The sequence below is a fragment of the Belonocnema kinseyi genome, chromosome 2 (assembly GCF_010883055.1).
Source record: "Belonocnema kinseyi isolate 2016_QV_RU_SX_M_011 chromosome 2, B_treatae_v1, whole genome shotgun sequence".
In the NCBI taxonomy this organism is placed as follows: domain Eukaryota; kingdom Metazoa; phylum Arthropoda; class Insecta; order Hymenoptera; family Cynipidae; genus Belonocnema; species Belonocnema kinseyi.
Window position 1 is genome coordinate 85,903,230 of NC_046658.1, and position 14,505 is coordinate 85,917,734.

At 30.2% G+C, this 14,505-nt stretch overlaps 2 protein-coding genes across 2 annotated transcripts in view; both read right to left on the bottom strand.

Annotated features, from left to right (window-relative positions):
* LOC117182853 overlaps nucleotides 1–3,237 on the bottom strand; it is a 10,976-nt gene extending 7,739 nt beyond the window's left edge. Inside the window, exons 1-4 of the mRNA XM_033375964.1 lie at nucleotides 3,165–3,237; nucleotides 2,909–3,073; nucleotides 305–360; nucleotides 9–218 (exon numbers count right to left, since the gene is read on the bottom strand). Of these exons, the coding sequence (XP_033231855.1) occupies nucleotides 9–218; nucleotides 305–360; nucleotides 2,909–3,073; nucleotides 3,165–3,237 (504 nt within the window). The remainder of the gene's footprint in view (nucleotides 1–8; nucleotides 219–304; nucleotides 361–2,908; nucleotides 3,074–3,164) is intronic.
* Nucleotides 1,135–10,372, bottom strand: LOC117182854 (zinc finger protein 208-like). Its single transcript, XM_033375965.1, has 6 exons — nucleotides 10,242–10,372; nucleotides 10,111–10,121; nucleotides 6,330–7,426; nucleotides 2,761–3,784; nucleotides 1,317–1,384; nucleotides 1,135–1,150 (listed from the first exon to the last, which is right to left on the bottom strand). Exons 1-4 carry the CDS (start codon nucleotides 10,370–10,372, stop codon nucleotides 3,644–3,646), a joined length of 1,380 nt encoding a protein of 459 aa, XP_033231856.1. The 3' UTR covers nucleotides 1,135–1,150; nucleotides 1,317–1,384; nucleotides 2,761–3,643.
* Between the last annotated feature and the right edge of the window lie 4,133 nt (nucleotides 10,373–14,505).

Here is a 14,505-nt window from a genome sequence, read left to right on the forward strand (position 1 = left end):
ATACGTACGTATCCTTCCTCAGATGCTGGATCTTTCAATTTTGGAAAGCATTTAATAATTTCTTTTGCGCAATTAATTTTTTCATCTGATGACGGACAATATCCATGCCTTGAGACCAGGTAATCCACAGCAATATTAACTAATTTTCTGCGATTCGTTGCTGACAAGCTGTTTAATTTTACATATTCTTCCAAGATTTCAGGGCCCTTTTGCCTGATCTGAAACATTAACAATTGCTTCAAAATTTAATAAATTTGGACAAAAAATAGTTCATTCACTATAAATTTAAAATGTTTTTTCTCACCAAATCAATCAATGAAATCAAAGGATCCACATCCACCCAGGTATAATATGAGCCATCTGAAATAATAAAAAGGAAAATTAGTAAATACAATTTTTTAATAAAGATCATACTAATAAAAAATTTTTATGTACAAATAGAGGTATCTAACATTCACTATATTTTTATTAACAATAGAATGTATTAGATTAAGACTATTTCAGTCTGGAAACTTCTTTTAAATAATTAATCAAACATGTATTTACGAATGATTATATTTGCAGAAAAATGAATTCGGACTTGATAATACAGAAAATATTTTAAGAGAAATTATATTCACTTAACTTAAGAAAATACTAATATTATGTAGAATAATTTTAAAGTCGTAATTTAAGTACAATTAATGTAAGTCACCGAATCATGAAATACGTAAAGGTACAATGTCTATCTTTAAAAATCAGTAGATGCTGGATTATATGATATTTCATTAAGCGTTACTTTTTTCGTGATAAGTATTAATATATAAATTACATCAAATATAAAACAATGAATGTAAATTTGTATAGAACAATCAATGCAATCTTCTTCTTTCTCTTTCATACACATTATGAATTGTCCTCTGATGTATCCTCAGGCAGTCAGATCTGAAGAATTTTTTTTCACATATTTGACAGTTAAAATTTGGTTCCTTATCTCCACATTTTAATTGATGGCGTCTTAAATTATGCATTAAAGTGAAATTTTTGCCGCAGCTGAGGCATCTAAATGAGTTTTGTTCCAAATTCGCTTGATTCATTTGTTGTTCTTCAAAATCCAGAGAAGACCCATAAAATAGTTTATGCCTCGGCCAATCCTTTGCGTCAAGCCATTCTGGGGATAAAAAAAATTAATTGTGTCAGTAACATAATATATTATTAACTTAGACAAAATCCTAGGAAGTTTATGGAATTTAAATTTTCCATTTATTCACACACGTGCAACAAATTTTCATGCGATCTACTATTTTATCGAATTTTTAAATTATAAATATCTGTACCTTTTTGTTAAGATTAGAATCTGATTCTGGAAGCTTTTGTTATCCCCAAAATAAATAGATTGATTACACTGTGTTACAGGGAAAAAATCCGTTTGTCAAATAATAGCACAAAAAGTAGGTCTAGGTAAACCAAAAAAGTGCCGGCTATGAAATTTTTCACACACCCTTGAAATCTGATTTCATAGCCAAAACCCCGGAGCTACAATTGAAAATATTGCGAGGTTTCTCATTTTTTCCCGATTTTTTCAACTTTAGCAACAATTTAATGAGATTCTTTATTAAAATGTGCCTGAGCAAACGAATTTTAAGAAATTTATGAACAATTCGCAAGCAGTTGGAAAACACAGTTAAATCCTAATCAATTATACTCTAAAAAGCTTACTAGCAAAAAATTATAGGATCCCATAAATATCATTAAATTGTTAAAGTTAAAAAATCGGAAAAATGAGAAACTTCTAAACATTTTTGACTGCAGCTTCATAATTTTGAACCGTGATTAAATGAACAATTTATTTCGCTTCTGAAATGTGTGAATACCACCCCCGAAATTTCTTCCTTTTGGTGCCAAAATACTACCATACATTTTATTTCAAAAAAATTGTTCAGAGATTCTTTATTTCATCCCCAGAAATTATGTTTAATTTATTGAGGAATAAGCCCTAAATTTTATGAAACAAACAACTCTTTGGAGATACTATTGGGCCTAAAATACGAAAATTCATAATGTCAATATTATGTACATAAAAATATCTTTTAAGTACTTAGACAATCTTTAAACTGTAAAAATATGCAATTTTGGTGTTTCTCGAATTTTGAGTTTTTTTGCCTTCTAAACTTGATAATACCTTCATAATTTTTGTTTGTTTCATAAAACTTAGTGTTGATTGCTTATTAAATAAAACATAACTTTGGGGGAGAAATACGCTTTTAGCATATATATTTTTTTCTTTTTTCAATTGAGATTTAAAACATTCTATTTTCGATCTAAAGCAGTCTAGAAGAAACTCTAAACAAGTTTTTAAAATAAAGTAAAATTTATGTCAAAATTTTTCCACTGAAAGAAAAAAAATTTGTAATCCAAAATCACACATCTTTCTTCGACACCTGGATGCTCTTATAAAAAAACATTTTTTTGGCGATAAAATCAAATTTTAAGGGTTAATGAGGAATTTCGCATATTTCACTTTTTTTAGTTCATGTCGACCTACAATTTCTATAATGTCTCGTGAAAAGTATATTGTTTTTTTATGTTTTGTAAAACACTATTATGATTGATGGGAGAATAAAAAACAAGTTGAACTTTAAAAAATCTCATATAGATTATTTTATTAATAATATAAAAATGGCAAATAAAATGTTAAATCAATATACTTTTTTTAATTGATAGTGACATTGATTAATAATAAATGTAAACTTAATAAATTAACAACAACGCTAAACCTACTAGTTCCATTTCTTCTGACTTTTGTTAAAATTGTGAACAGTTCTCATGTGATATCTGAGCCGGTCAGAATTAAAAAATTTGTCAGTGCAAAATTGGCAAACATATTTTGCCTCATTGTTTCCGCAACTCAACAAATGACGTTTCAAACTGTAAAGCCATGTATACGTTTTTCCACAATTGGCACATTTTATAGGATTTTGATTCGCAGCTTCGGGATCATAGTCTTCAAAATTATTGATTTGCATAAGTCTTGAGTCAACTAGTCGTGTGACAGGAACTGCGTTTGTAGCCCAGGAACCAACATCAGAAAAAACTATTGACAAAAAATACACACATGTTAGTAAAAGTTACAGCCACTCTCAAATATTATACTCACAATCAAATGAAGTACAATAGAATCTCACCAAGCGCCTTTTCTCGCCAAGTACCTCTCACTTTTATTACTTCTACATTCGGTAAGCACCTAGACCGTGGCATGAGATGCGCATGCGCGAGACGATATTTGATTTATCCTTTAATAACAGCAGGTGGGGGTGGTTCAAATAAGCGGGCGCTTAGTGAGGACAACCGCCCCGAGCACCGGGCGCTTAGTGAGAGACTCTACTGAACGTAATTGTTTAGCGATTTTCAACATTAAAAATGAATTTGATTGGGGAGGAAAATTTTTTATTGCATGTCCTATACATATATTGTGCAATGTATTATGTAATATATATTTATTAAATCTCTTTGATAAATCAGTTGATTTGTTCATTTGTAAGATGTTTGCGCTTATAATGACGCGTGAGTGTATCTGCACGAGTAAATGCAGTGTTACAAATCTGACAAGAAAATTTTGGATTATTTTTATCGCCACAAATGTCTCTATGGCGATTTAGATGTCTCAACCATTTATAAAGTTTTCCACATAGAGGGCATTGAAATTTCCCTTGAAGTTCGTTGTGAGATTCTTCATAAGTTTTCTCAAATCCAGTTGTTGTCTTATAGTGCATTCCGCTTTCAGCCCAAATTGTCTCTTTCCAACCTATTAAAAAAAAGTTATTTCAGTGGAATGTTCTTCTGTTGTAAGAATTATGTCTTCCGTTATTTGAAAAATGCTTGTTTACATTTAAATTTTGTTTGAAAAAAATATAAATAAATAGACAAAATTATAGCAAAAAGCAATTCGAAGCCTATAATTTCATGCTCTACTGAGTTAAAAAACTAGCCAAATTAAATAAATTACAATTAATAGATAATGCAATTAGCCATGTATAGACTATAATATTATTTTATTGAACATCCTTGAATACATTTATTGAATAATCCCCTTATTTGAATTATCTTAACAACAAGGGTTGTGAATGGTTGAAAAATATAAATTAAGATTAAAACGGACTTATTGTACAATTTTATAAACATATTTTGCAATTTCCAATGAGACAAATTTTCAAATTCATGATGCAGTCAGTGAATAAATCAATCAAAGCAATATTAAAAATTTTGTTTTAGTAAATTTCAGATTAAATTTTAAACCTGCTCTAGAATTAAATATTTAAATTCTGATTTATTTTATTAAGGCATTATTTCGTTAACGAAGTCCGAACTTGGTAATTAATTAAATATAATGTTTCTAACAATATAGAATATTATAATATACCCCATTAAAATTAGTAGCACACAAAGAAAATGTTTAAACCAGCTTATTTACTAATCAGCTGACGGAGTGTAAAAGCTAAAATTCATCAATTCATTTTACGCTAATGTAAAGTTTTATCTATACAACATTTTTTCTTTTAGCAATTAAGATTTTCTATTTTTAATCGGGGAAACAGGTTATCAGAATATTATTATCTTCTAACCATTTTCTTTTTCTTTACGAAACTTCCAAAATCAAAATATTGAAAAAAGGCAAAATAGAATTGGAAATGCTTTGAAAAAAATAAAAAGTTTTTGCTGAGAATAATAAATTAATGAAACATTTCTCTGGTTAAACTAGTAAAGCTGACGTTCTTTATATCATAATTCAAAAAAAGAAATGTACTATAATTAAAATGCAAAAAAGATTTTTTGCATTTAAAACAAATTTGCAACTTAAGCGAATTTATCACAAAAGAAAAATTGTAATAAAACTTTTTGTCATCAGCGTTAAATTATTTAATAATTTTCAACGAAATTATCTCCGCCGCAAGATGCACACTCAATCAAAACTTAATTAGCTTACAATAGAGAAAAATGTACCGTTATACAGATAAAGAAAATAAACCAAATTTGAACATATTTTTCTGATTTCAAAATATTGCAAAATGTAAAATCCAAAAAGCTTGTCTTGCATTTTTTAGAATACGTATTTATATACAAATTTGGAATATTTTCCCTATAAAAAAGATCTGTGACCATAGAACAATTAGAACAAAAAATAAACTAACATTAAATCCACTACAATATTTTGAATTTTTTTTGTATTTTTATGTTTTTTCTTTCCTTTTTTTTGTAAGATCATTTGACCTTATTTCGATTACAAGGTTATAGCATTCAATGCATTCGTCTTTGAATTACTTATTCCTATTTTTTATTGGAGTGAGTCGAAAAACAAATGTTTTAAAAAATCAAACAGAAAAATTCTGGCTAAGTTATTGGGTGACATTGTAAACAAATGTAAAACAAAAGAGGAATTTTATTTATGTAGAAGAGTAATGTGACAACTTATAAATAAATAATATTGCAAGCACTTTCGATGATTATAAGATCCCTGTTTGATTACAGATTTCATTACGGGAAAAATCTCGTTTTTGACAAAATGCTATTCAACAAGATTACCATAACTTCATTTCGACAAAACATTTTAGAACTTTCTAAAATAAAAAAGTTGTACTCTCTTCTTCATCATGCAGAAAAAAATTATCTTAAATTTTTTGTAGGTAGTGTACTGTTCAAGTCAGAACTTTTTTTATCTGGGGGGAAAAACACATTTTTTAACATGTGTTTATAATTTCTTTATCTGGAATCAAGGGAACATGCCATTGTTTCTTTTTAAATAAAAAATTATTCTTGGTTTTAAAATTGGAAATTTGGCCCTTTTTGAGCAATTTATCGATCTTGTACACCAAGTAAAAAGTTATTTTCTTTAATAGCAAAATAATCCTATATTTCTTCGATTTAAGATGAAGGACTTTCAAGCAGAATACAAAAAAACTGTTTTCCTTGCACATTTTAAGTAAGTTCTGACTTAAAAACAAGTTTTTTTTGTTTAATTTGTAATTTTAACTAAAGTTTGAAGGGGCTACTGCTGGACAAATACAATTTTTAGTTACTATTAGAATCCGCTATTCGAAAGAAGGTTTTTTTCAGCCTATTCTACTGGCCGTTCAGTTTTTTTTTTTCGTTTTATAATGTCAAATAACTTTTTCTGAATCGGCTTTTAATTTTTTTTATAATTTGCTTTTCAGCCAGCTCTATAATGTATACTTAAACTACTTAAACTGATAAATATATATATTTGGTAAACAAAAAAAAGGAAGTTAAAATTGCTTAATGACGCTGATGCTTAATTTAATCAACTCAATCGAAAAAAATGAAACATTTTAAACCTCTGCACCAGCATGTCGGCCTCCTACGCTACATTTTAAATAATGTCGCTTCCAATTTTTCTTCCACTTGTATTCATTTCCACAAAGAGCGCACTTGTAGGAATCGCCCGATCCATCCTGTTTCAAGCCTTTTTGGGTTTTACTCGGTTTTTTAACTTCCTGATTAGAAATTAAATTTGTCTCGCTCTGGAATTCTTCGACATCTAAGATTTCAACATCAACTTTAACATCAACTACATCGACTTCTTCATCAGTATCTACATCATCAACATTGACAATTACATTATCATATTGTGTTCCAGAAGTATCACTGATATTCCACTGATTTCCTCTCTCCTTAGGTTCGCAATTTGTCTGATGTTGTTTGAAGGCCTTCAACCATCTATATTCCCTTCCACAATTAACGCATTTGAAATTCTGGGCAGACACATTTGGTTTACTTTCTGAACTCAGTGGTTCCAGCATTACTTTGCAATCCTTCCAACGTTGTTTAGTCAACATCTTTTGGCGACAGACAACTTGATGACGTTTTAGATTCTTCAGCCAGTTGTATCTTTTTCGGCACAAAATACATTGGAAACGACCTGAAGTTGAATTTTTGATAATTACTGGTGGAATATTGAGATTAGTAAATTCTGGAGGAGCTCGCGGGGTTTCTAAAGGATATTTTTCAGTAGCTTTTTCAGTAGCCTTTACAGTAGCTTTTTCGGTAGCTTTTTCAATAGCTTTTTCGGTAGCTTCTTCAGGCACTCTTCCATCTCGACGATCTTGTTCCAGTTTGGCTTCACAACGAATCTGGTGCACTTTTAATCCCTTCTTCCATCTGTAGGCTTTACTGCAATAGGTGCAAACAAATTGCCTTTGATCTCCGTTTTCATCGAAGTACTGAATGCGACCTGTGTGCCCTAAGGCACTGCGAACTACTTTCCCACAGTGGAAAACGTGACGTCTGAGGCTTTTCATTGAAGAGTACTGACGATGACAACGACTGCAGTCAAAAGTGGCGAACTGATAATGATCATCGCTGGTGTCAAACTCAGACCGTCTCAGTGGCTCTAGAAGCACAGGGGTGGCACTCCAATCACATAGTGGAGTTTCTATAACATAAAGATAATGATGTTATTACATATAATACAAATGGTGTCAGTTATTTTATGTACCTTTGCATGCTATTTTAAAAAGTTGATTTAGTTGTGGTGATGAGTACACACAAATGATGGTGAAGAGTACACGATGTTTGGTGAAGTATTTCGAGTTTTATATTTGTTTATACAATTCGCTTCAGGGGGTCTTAAATATGAATTAATTAGATACGCTGATATTTCACCTGATAGTGTATTATGCACCAAGGAGGAGAAGTGAGACTTTTTCGACGAGTTCTAAAAAAACACGAGTTGTAGAAAATCCTCTCTCCCTTGGTGCATACCATACTTTTATAACAAATGCATGATTTCAGATTTTTTTGTAACACATACATGATTTCTGCTCAAAATATTGTTCCCAAAGTTGAAGAGTTCTTATTATTTTTTTTTGTGAGAATTTTTTTCCAACTTTTCTCGAAAATCGTGTCATTGTTTTTCACAGCATAAATTTTTTCATCAACATCGGCTGAGCCGTTTTCGAGAAATACTACATTTTTATAACCCCCCCCCCCCCTTCCAATAAATTAAAGAAAATGCGATTTCAAGATTAATGTTTTGGGAAAGTTTATGTGATTTTTTGGCATTCAAAAAACAATTTAGAAGTTGCACATGTATCCTGGCATAACCATATCAGTGCCACTTTTCTCAAAATTCGTTTTATTAGCTTAAAAATTCTCCTACATTTTATAGCACTTTGTGGTGAAAAGAATTAATTTTTAAATCGTTTAAACAATTTTTATTCAAATATTCGAGATTTGCAAAAACTAAATAATAATGTCACCCGATTCTGCGGAAAAGATTAAATGAAATCCATATACCTTAAATTTGGGTGTAAACTCAAATTAAGCAAAAATGAATCAGGATTTAAGTCAATTTTATCTGAATTTAAGTAACCGTGAAATTTAATTCTAAAACTCAGATATTTATTATTGTTATTATATTTCTTAACTTCAGGAAAATTTTAGCTAAATTCAAGTTAATTTTTGAATTTAAGGTGTAGCATTTTTAAGTTAGCATAAATAATTACCAGAAAAGGGAAAGAAAAAACCAGGAGTTCAAAAAAAAAAATTTATTTAGCCTTCCATGTATATTCAAAAACGATATTTTCTCCAAATGATTTCGATAGTACATTATATCTTATAGTTATTATTTATTTTTTGAGGTGTAAAATATTCTGAACACTTCAAGATAGGTTGATCATGAGCTACTGATAAAAATCAATTAAAAAACACTGAAAAAGGTTTGCTTTTAAAAAAGGGTATCTTTTCAAGACAAAGGGATCTCGTTTTAAGATAAAAAATGGGTTTAAATATAGTTTTCAGACAAAAATCGGCTTAATTTAAGGCATAACAAATTAATTGAAGAAAGAATTTTCGTTATATTTTGTATACAGTATCATTTAAAAAGCCAGATAACATAATAAACTTGGAATATATGAACTGTAAAAATTATTGAACAAGTATTCTATAAATATTAATACAATATATTTATTTAATTGCGGAGATCAAAAAATAGGATAAAAAAGCCAGACATTACAATTTCATTTTTATCATTTTGTCTGTGCTTGAACATTCAGGCAGGAAATAGAAACTAATTTTTTTCTAAAAAAATGAAAAACCATTCGATACATTTTGTTAAACACTTCTTTCAGGTGTACGGGTGTTGTTCTTTAAAAATATATGTATTTTCCAGATAAAAAAATTTTCTATCCTCAGAATACGATAATGTCTTCTTTGGTATATTTTTATCGTAATCGATATTATTCCAAAATATGTTTTCATTCTCTGAAGAATTATTTTTTTTATAATCAGTGCACATGAGCCATCAGGTAATCTGAAATAAAAAATAAGTTGGTTAGAAAAAAATCTTTCAGAAAGATGGGCCATCACATTTATAGAGTATGATTTTTATAAATTTAACTTTATTTTCATATTTTATTTCATATTTATACTTTATGATTATTTAGAAGAATACAAATCAGGTAATAAATATCATAATAAATTGAAGTAGAATACAAAAATATATTCGAGATAAAAGACTATAATAAATTATAAAATAATACAATAATTCTGCACTAATAAATTCCTGCAATCAATAAAAATTGTGAATTAGATGCAAATGTTAAAATATCTATCTTAAAGTTGAAATTTATTCATATGAATATTTATTTATCAACAGTAGAACTCCTAGAAAGAGAAAATAATTCATAAATTTCCAAAAATAATAGGAGACATGTGGATGCAAAAAGGGATTTAATTTATTCTCTCTCTTTTTTAAGACAGGCTCAGTATTTTATTTAACATATTTCAGAAAACACGTCAATACTACACTTATGTTCATAAAATAAAATTCTAATTTTATATTTAGGCACCAAACCAAAGCTAAAGTACCATGGTACACAAGCACCTTTTCTATTTTTCACTTTTAATGTTTTATCGCTGTTCAGGGTAATTTTTCAAACTAGAATTATAAATAATTATAGCGTGTCTGCGCTTAGCATGAGACTGCAAATGATGTTTTCGTTGAAATTTCCTGCCACAGATAGCACAGACGTACGAAGGAATTTTTCCGCAATCGAGTCGCAAATGTTGATTTAAGGATGTTCTCAACTTATACGGTTTGCCACATCGGTAACAAACCCAGAGAGGTTCTAGAAAAACAATAAGAATATTACAAAAACTTATAGGTATATACACATTTTTTCAAGTGTTTTGGCTGGACGATTTAATCTAAAAAAATCTTGAAAAAAAAACAAGCAAATGCTATTAACTTCAGGCAATGGGTAAATTGTAACATGGCAGAAACAACAATCCATGAGGGCGATGCCCATTTAATAACCGTCTTCCTGGTTGCTTTGCCCCCATTGCCAAATTTCCCCTCGTAAAGCTGACGGATCGCCATTACCAGCAGGGGACCCATCTACTTATTGAGGAATAAAATATCAAGCCTAACAATTTCTTCCTTTGAAATTAGGTATTAGAAATATTATATTCAAAATCTAGTATTTTGGTGATTCAAACGACATGTTACTTGCCTCAATAAGGTGAAGATTGGAATAAGTGGACTGTTAAATGTTTCGTAAAATAATGTTATTATGTGATGTTACTATTTTCTCATGATTGTCCTCTAATGTCGCTATTTCTTCACTTTTTCTTCAAAAATATTTTCGAACCAGATTGTCGACTTTTGGACAAAAAATCTTTCAAATTGTACAATTCTAATTTATAACACTTACTGGCTTAACTTTTGAAAGTCAAAAAGATTTAATATCAAATAATATAAAATGCGCAAGAAAATCAGAAATTTTGTACATCCTGGAAAAGACAGGGAGCGAATCAATTAAAAATCGGACAAGGGCCTACACTTGAAATCGCAGTCTCTCGGGGACAAAATATGTTGTATTTTAAAGGAAATTAAGCGATACTTATTTTTGCCATTTACAACAAAAAAAATCTTATAATTAATGCGTTTTTAAATTTTGTGCATAGTTTTTAAAAACCCGAAATTTTTCTTTAAACCTTTATAAATTCAAAATCAACCGAAAAATTAAAAAAAGTTTTAAAATTGACAATGACAGATACGAAAAAATGTTAATGATAAAAGTGTTAACGTCTTTAAAAAATTCTATAAAAAAGGCCTCTTGTTATTTTTCGATATTTTTCAAAGTTTATGAGAAAAAAAAAATTACATTTTCAGGGGAAAAAATTCTCCTGGTCTCAAGAATGTTGCAGCCCGCATGAGGCTGAGAGAATGCCTTTCTTACATTCGTGTAATTTAAAAAAATGTAGAATATTAAAACAGGTGGGATTTTCAAGATATTTTTAAGATTATTTTCTTAAAAATTTTAAAACATGAAAAAAATATTTTTTCTCTGGAAAATCCCGCATGTTTTATTTTTCCAAATTTTTTTCAAATTTTCTACACATACTACACGGAGAGAAATTTCAGGAGATCGATTTACGTCACTGCTCCTTGATTTTATGACGCTTAGGCGCGAGAACTAAGATCTCGGAACCCTTGCTTTTAAAGCATAGGTCTCGAAGTTTCAAACATTAGGCTACGCTGCTTTGCTATCAGGTCTAGAATTCTATGCTTTTAGATCAGAGCGTCCTAGACTTCAAAGAACATATAAAATTGTAACTCTAAAATCACGCGCTTCCGCGAATTAATCTCTTGAAATTTCTCTGCGTAGAAAGGCAGATTTTATCAGCATTATACGGGCTAAACCATTTTTGAGGCCGGGAGAGTGTTATGCCCAAAAATGTTATTATTGAATTTTTCTCGCAAACTATGAAAAATTTCGTAGAAGAACAACAGGCATTTTTCATAGAACTTTCTTAAACGCACAAACTTTTATCTTGAAATTTTTTCGTATCTGCCATTGTTTCCAAGAAAAAGTAGAAAATTCGATTGTAAGAAAACATAATTCTGCTGGCTACAAAAGTTATTTAACAAGCATCAAACTTGCAAAATATCTTCATTATAAAAGTATAAGTTGAAAAAAAAGTTCGCAAAAAATGTGAAGTTGGGTTTTTTGAGAAAAACAATTTTTTATTTTTTCAGAAAAACTGCTGCCCTTTTGGTAATTTTAAACCTTTTTACAATTTTGCGGTGGACATTGATAGATGGCGGTGAACGCTATTGGAATGAATAAGAAAATATAAAATGTGTCAATTAGGCGAGAAATTATAGTGGTTAAAATAAATTTTCGGGTTGTTTAAAAACAGAATCCAAAAACGCATAACTTTTTAGATTTTTTTTAATCGGAAAAATAAGTATCATCTAACTTCCCCTAAAAAACAACATATTTCGCCCCCAAGACATTCTGCGATTTGAAGTGTAAGTACTGCCTGATTTGAAATTGATTCGGTCCGGGAATCATTTATCTTCTATTAATGACAATACTTGCCAATGATTTCAAGTAAAACAAGCTAATTGACAAAATTGAAGAAAAAAAATTAATTTTCTTCTGAAAATCTCCCCATTTTTCTAGAATGGAACGGTCGACGTTAAGCTTTACACTTTTTTTACTTGCCTCTAAAGAAGCCTAGAAAAGACCTGAAATTTGGATATCGAATTTCTGTAAAAACCCTGTTATAAAAAATATAGATAAGAAGTTATTTTTTTCGAAATTTCATCGAATGATAACAAAATATCACTTCTATATATTGAGCTTAGAATTTACATAATAACATCTTTTAGAAATTTAAAATACCATTATTATGCCAGAAACCCAATTATAATTTTCAACTTGTTAAGAAAATTAAGATATCTTACTAATTACCAAATAAATAACTTCATATGATGCAAATTGAATTGGTTTCTCTTGGAACATTTTCAACATAACAAATAGTTGAAATATTACTCGAAACAATTAGAACATTTGAGATTAGTTTCGAAATGTAAAGGTAAGTGGATTGAAAAGAGTTAGCACGTATATGAACCATGACCTTCAAGAAGAGCTCATGCCACTATACACTACTGTATATATGAGCAAATAACGCTATACACTGCTAATACTGTCAGAATCATAGTGTGAGTGTGAGAGTGAAGGATGAAGAGAAAGTGAACGAGAGAGGGGAAATACAGGGGAGAGGACGAGAGAGAGAGAGAGAGGTAGAGCGAGAACGTGGAAGGCGGGGCGAGAGGGAGAGAAGAGGAAGAAGCGAAGGAGATATGGCGTAGACTGTAGAGGAAGCGTTACCGTTATTGTAACTCAGTTTAGCGAGTTCACACCGTGCCACAAGAGGTTATTACTTCAAAAATTTTGATGTTTCGTATTGTATTCCTGTTAAGGCAGGGCTCTTCAGGGAAGAGAAAGTCGGCCGCAAATACTCATTTACCACATTTCTGGTTTCCACTACCACAGCCCACTGGATGTAAGAGTGAGAAGGAATTTTTCTGTGCTGAGTGAGGCGGCGTATTAGTGGGAATGAAACATCTTGCAAATAAGTATTTGGTACCCAATTTCCCCTCGCTGAAGAACACTGTTTTAAGGTACAGAGAACCCGCTTGCCGTTAAGGGTCGGCGGCAGCTGTCTGACGATCCCACAGCTGCATGAGGAGAAGTTGGGTAGTAGGGTCGGAGCAAGCAGATAGATCACGATCAAATGAGTACTGCCCATTTCATGAGTAATATTTGAAGATGCAAGTAAATTGTCTTTTTTGTTGCTGTATTAGTATAACATTCTTAATTAGTCAAAACAAATAACATGAAGGAACAGTAGAGCTTTTATAGATCATTTGACTAGTATGAGACGATTCAAACAATTTATCAACTTAGATTTACATGGGGATTTGCAAACAAATAATTGTTTTATTGAAAAATTCATATAATTTGAGAAATTTATTTATTTTTTTTTTTATTCAAATAATTCTAAACTAAAGATGGTGTACAGATTTGTTGTGTGTTTCCAAGTGATGCTTGTGCTTCAATTTTTTTCCACAAATTTTGCATTGAAATTTGGGTGTTGTTCCACATTCCAAACGTAAATGTCTATTTAATGAGGTTTTCAACTGATAATGTCGTCCACATTTGTAACAGACCCACAATTTTTCAGCAACTGAAAAAGAATATAGTGAGTTAATTAAATATGATTCTGAAGTAATTTTCGACATATTTATTTATTGTAAAAGATAAACATTGAGCAAGACTAATTAATGGAAGATAGAAACTAGGGTGATTCATTTTATAAAGCCAAAAACTGAGGAACGGGATGCAAGAACCGGGCTAACGCTCGAAACGGGTAAAACTATTGTCCACGTAAAGAAAGTAAAGATGGGAAATTTTGTTTCGAATTTTAATTTTTCAAACAAACATTTTAATAAAAAATTTAATTGCAGGTCTTTTATCCTCATAAAAAATTTGAGTTTTTTTTAGCTTTCGAAATAAATAGAAAAAAACGATTTTTTCACCAAACCAAAATTTAATTTCTGTTTTGACTTCAACTCGTACTCAGTCACTCGATTTTGGGAATTTCGTAATAAAATTTACAGGGATTACGCTTTCCACTGTTCTAAGAGTAACTGTGAAG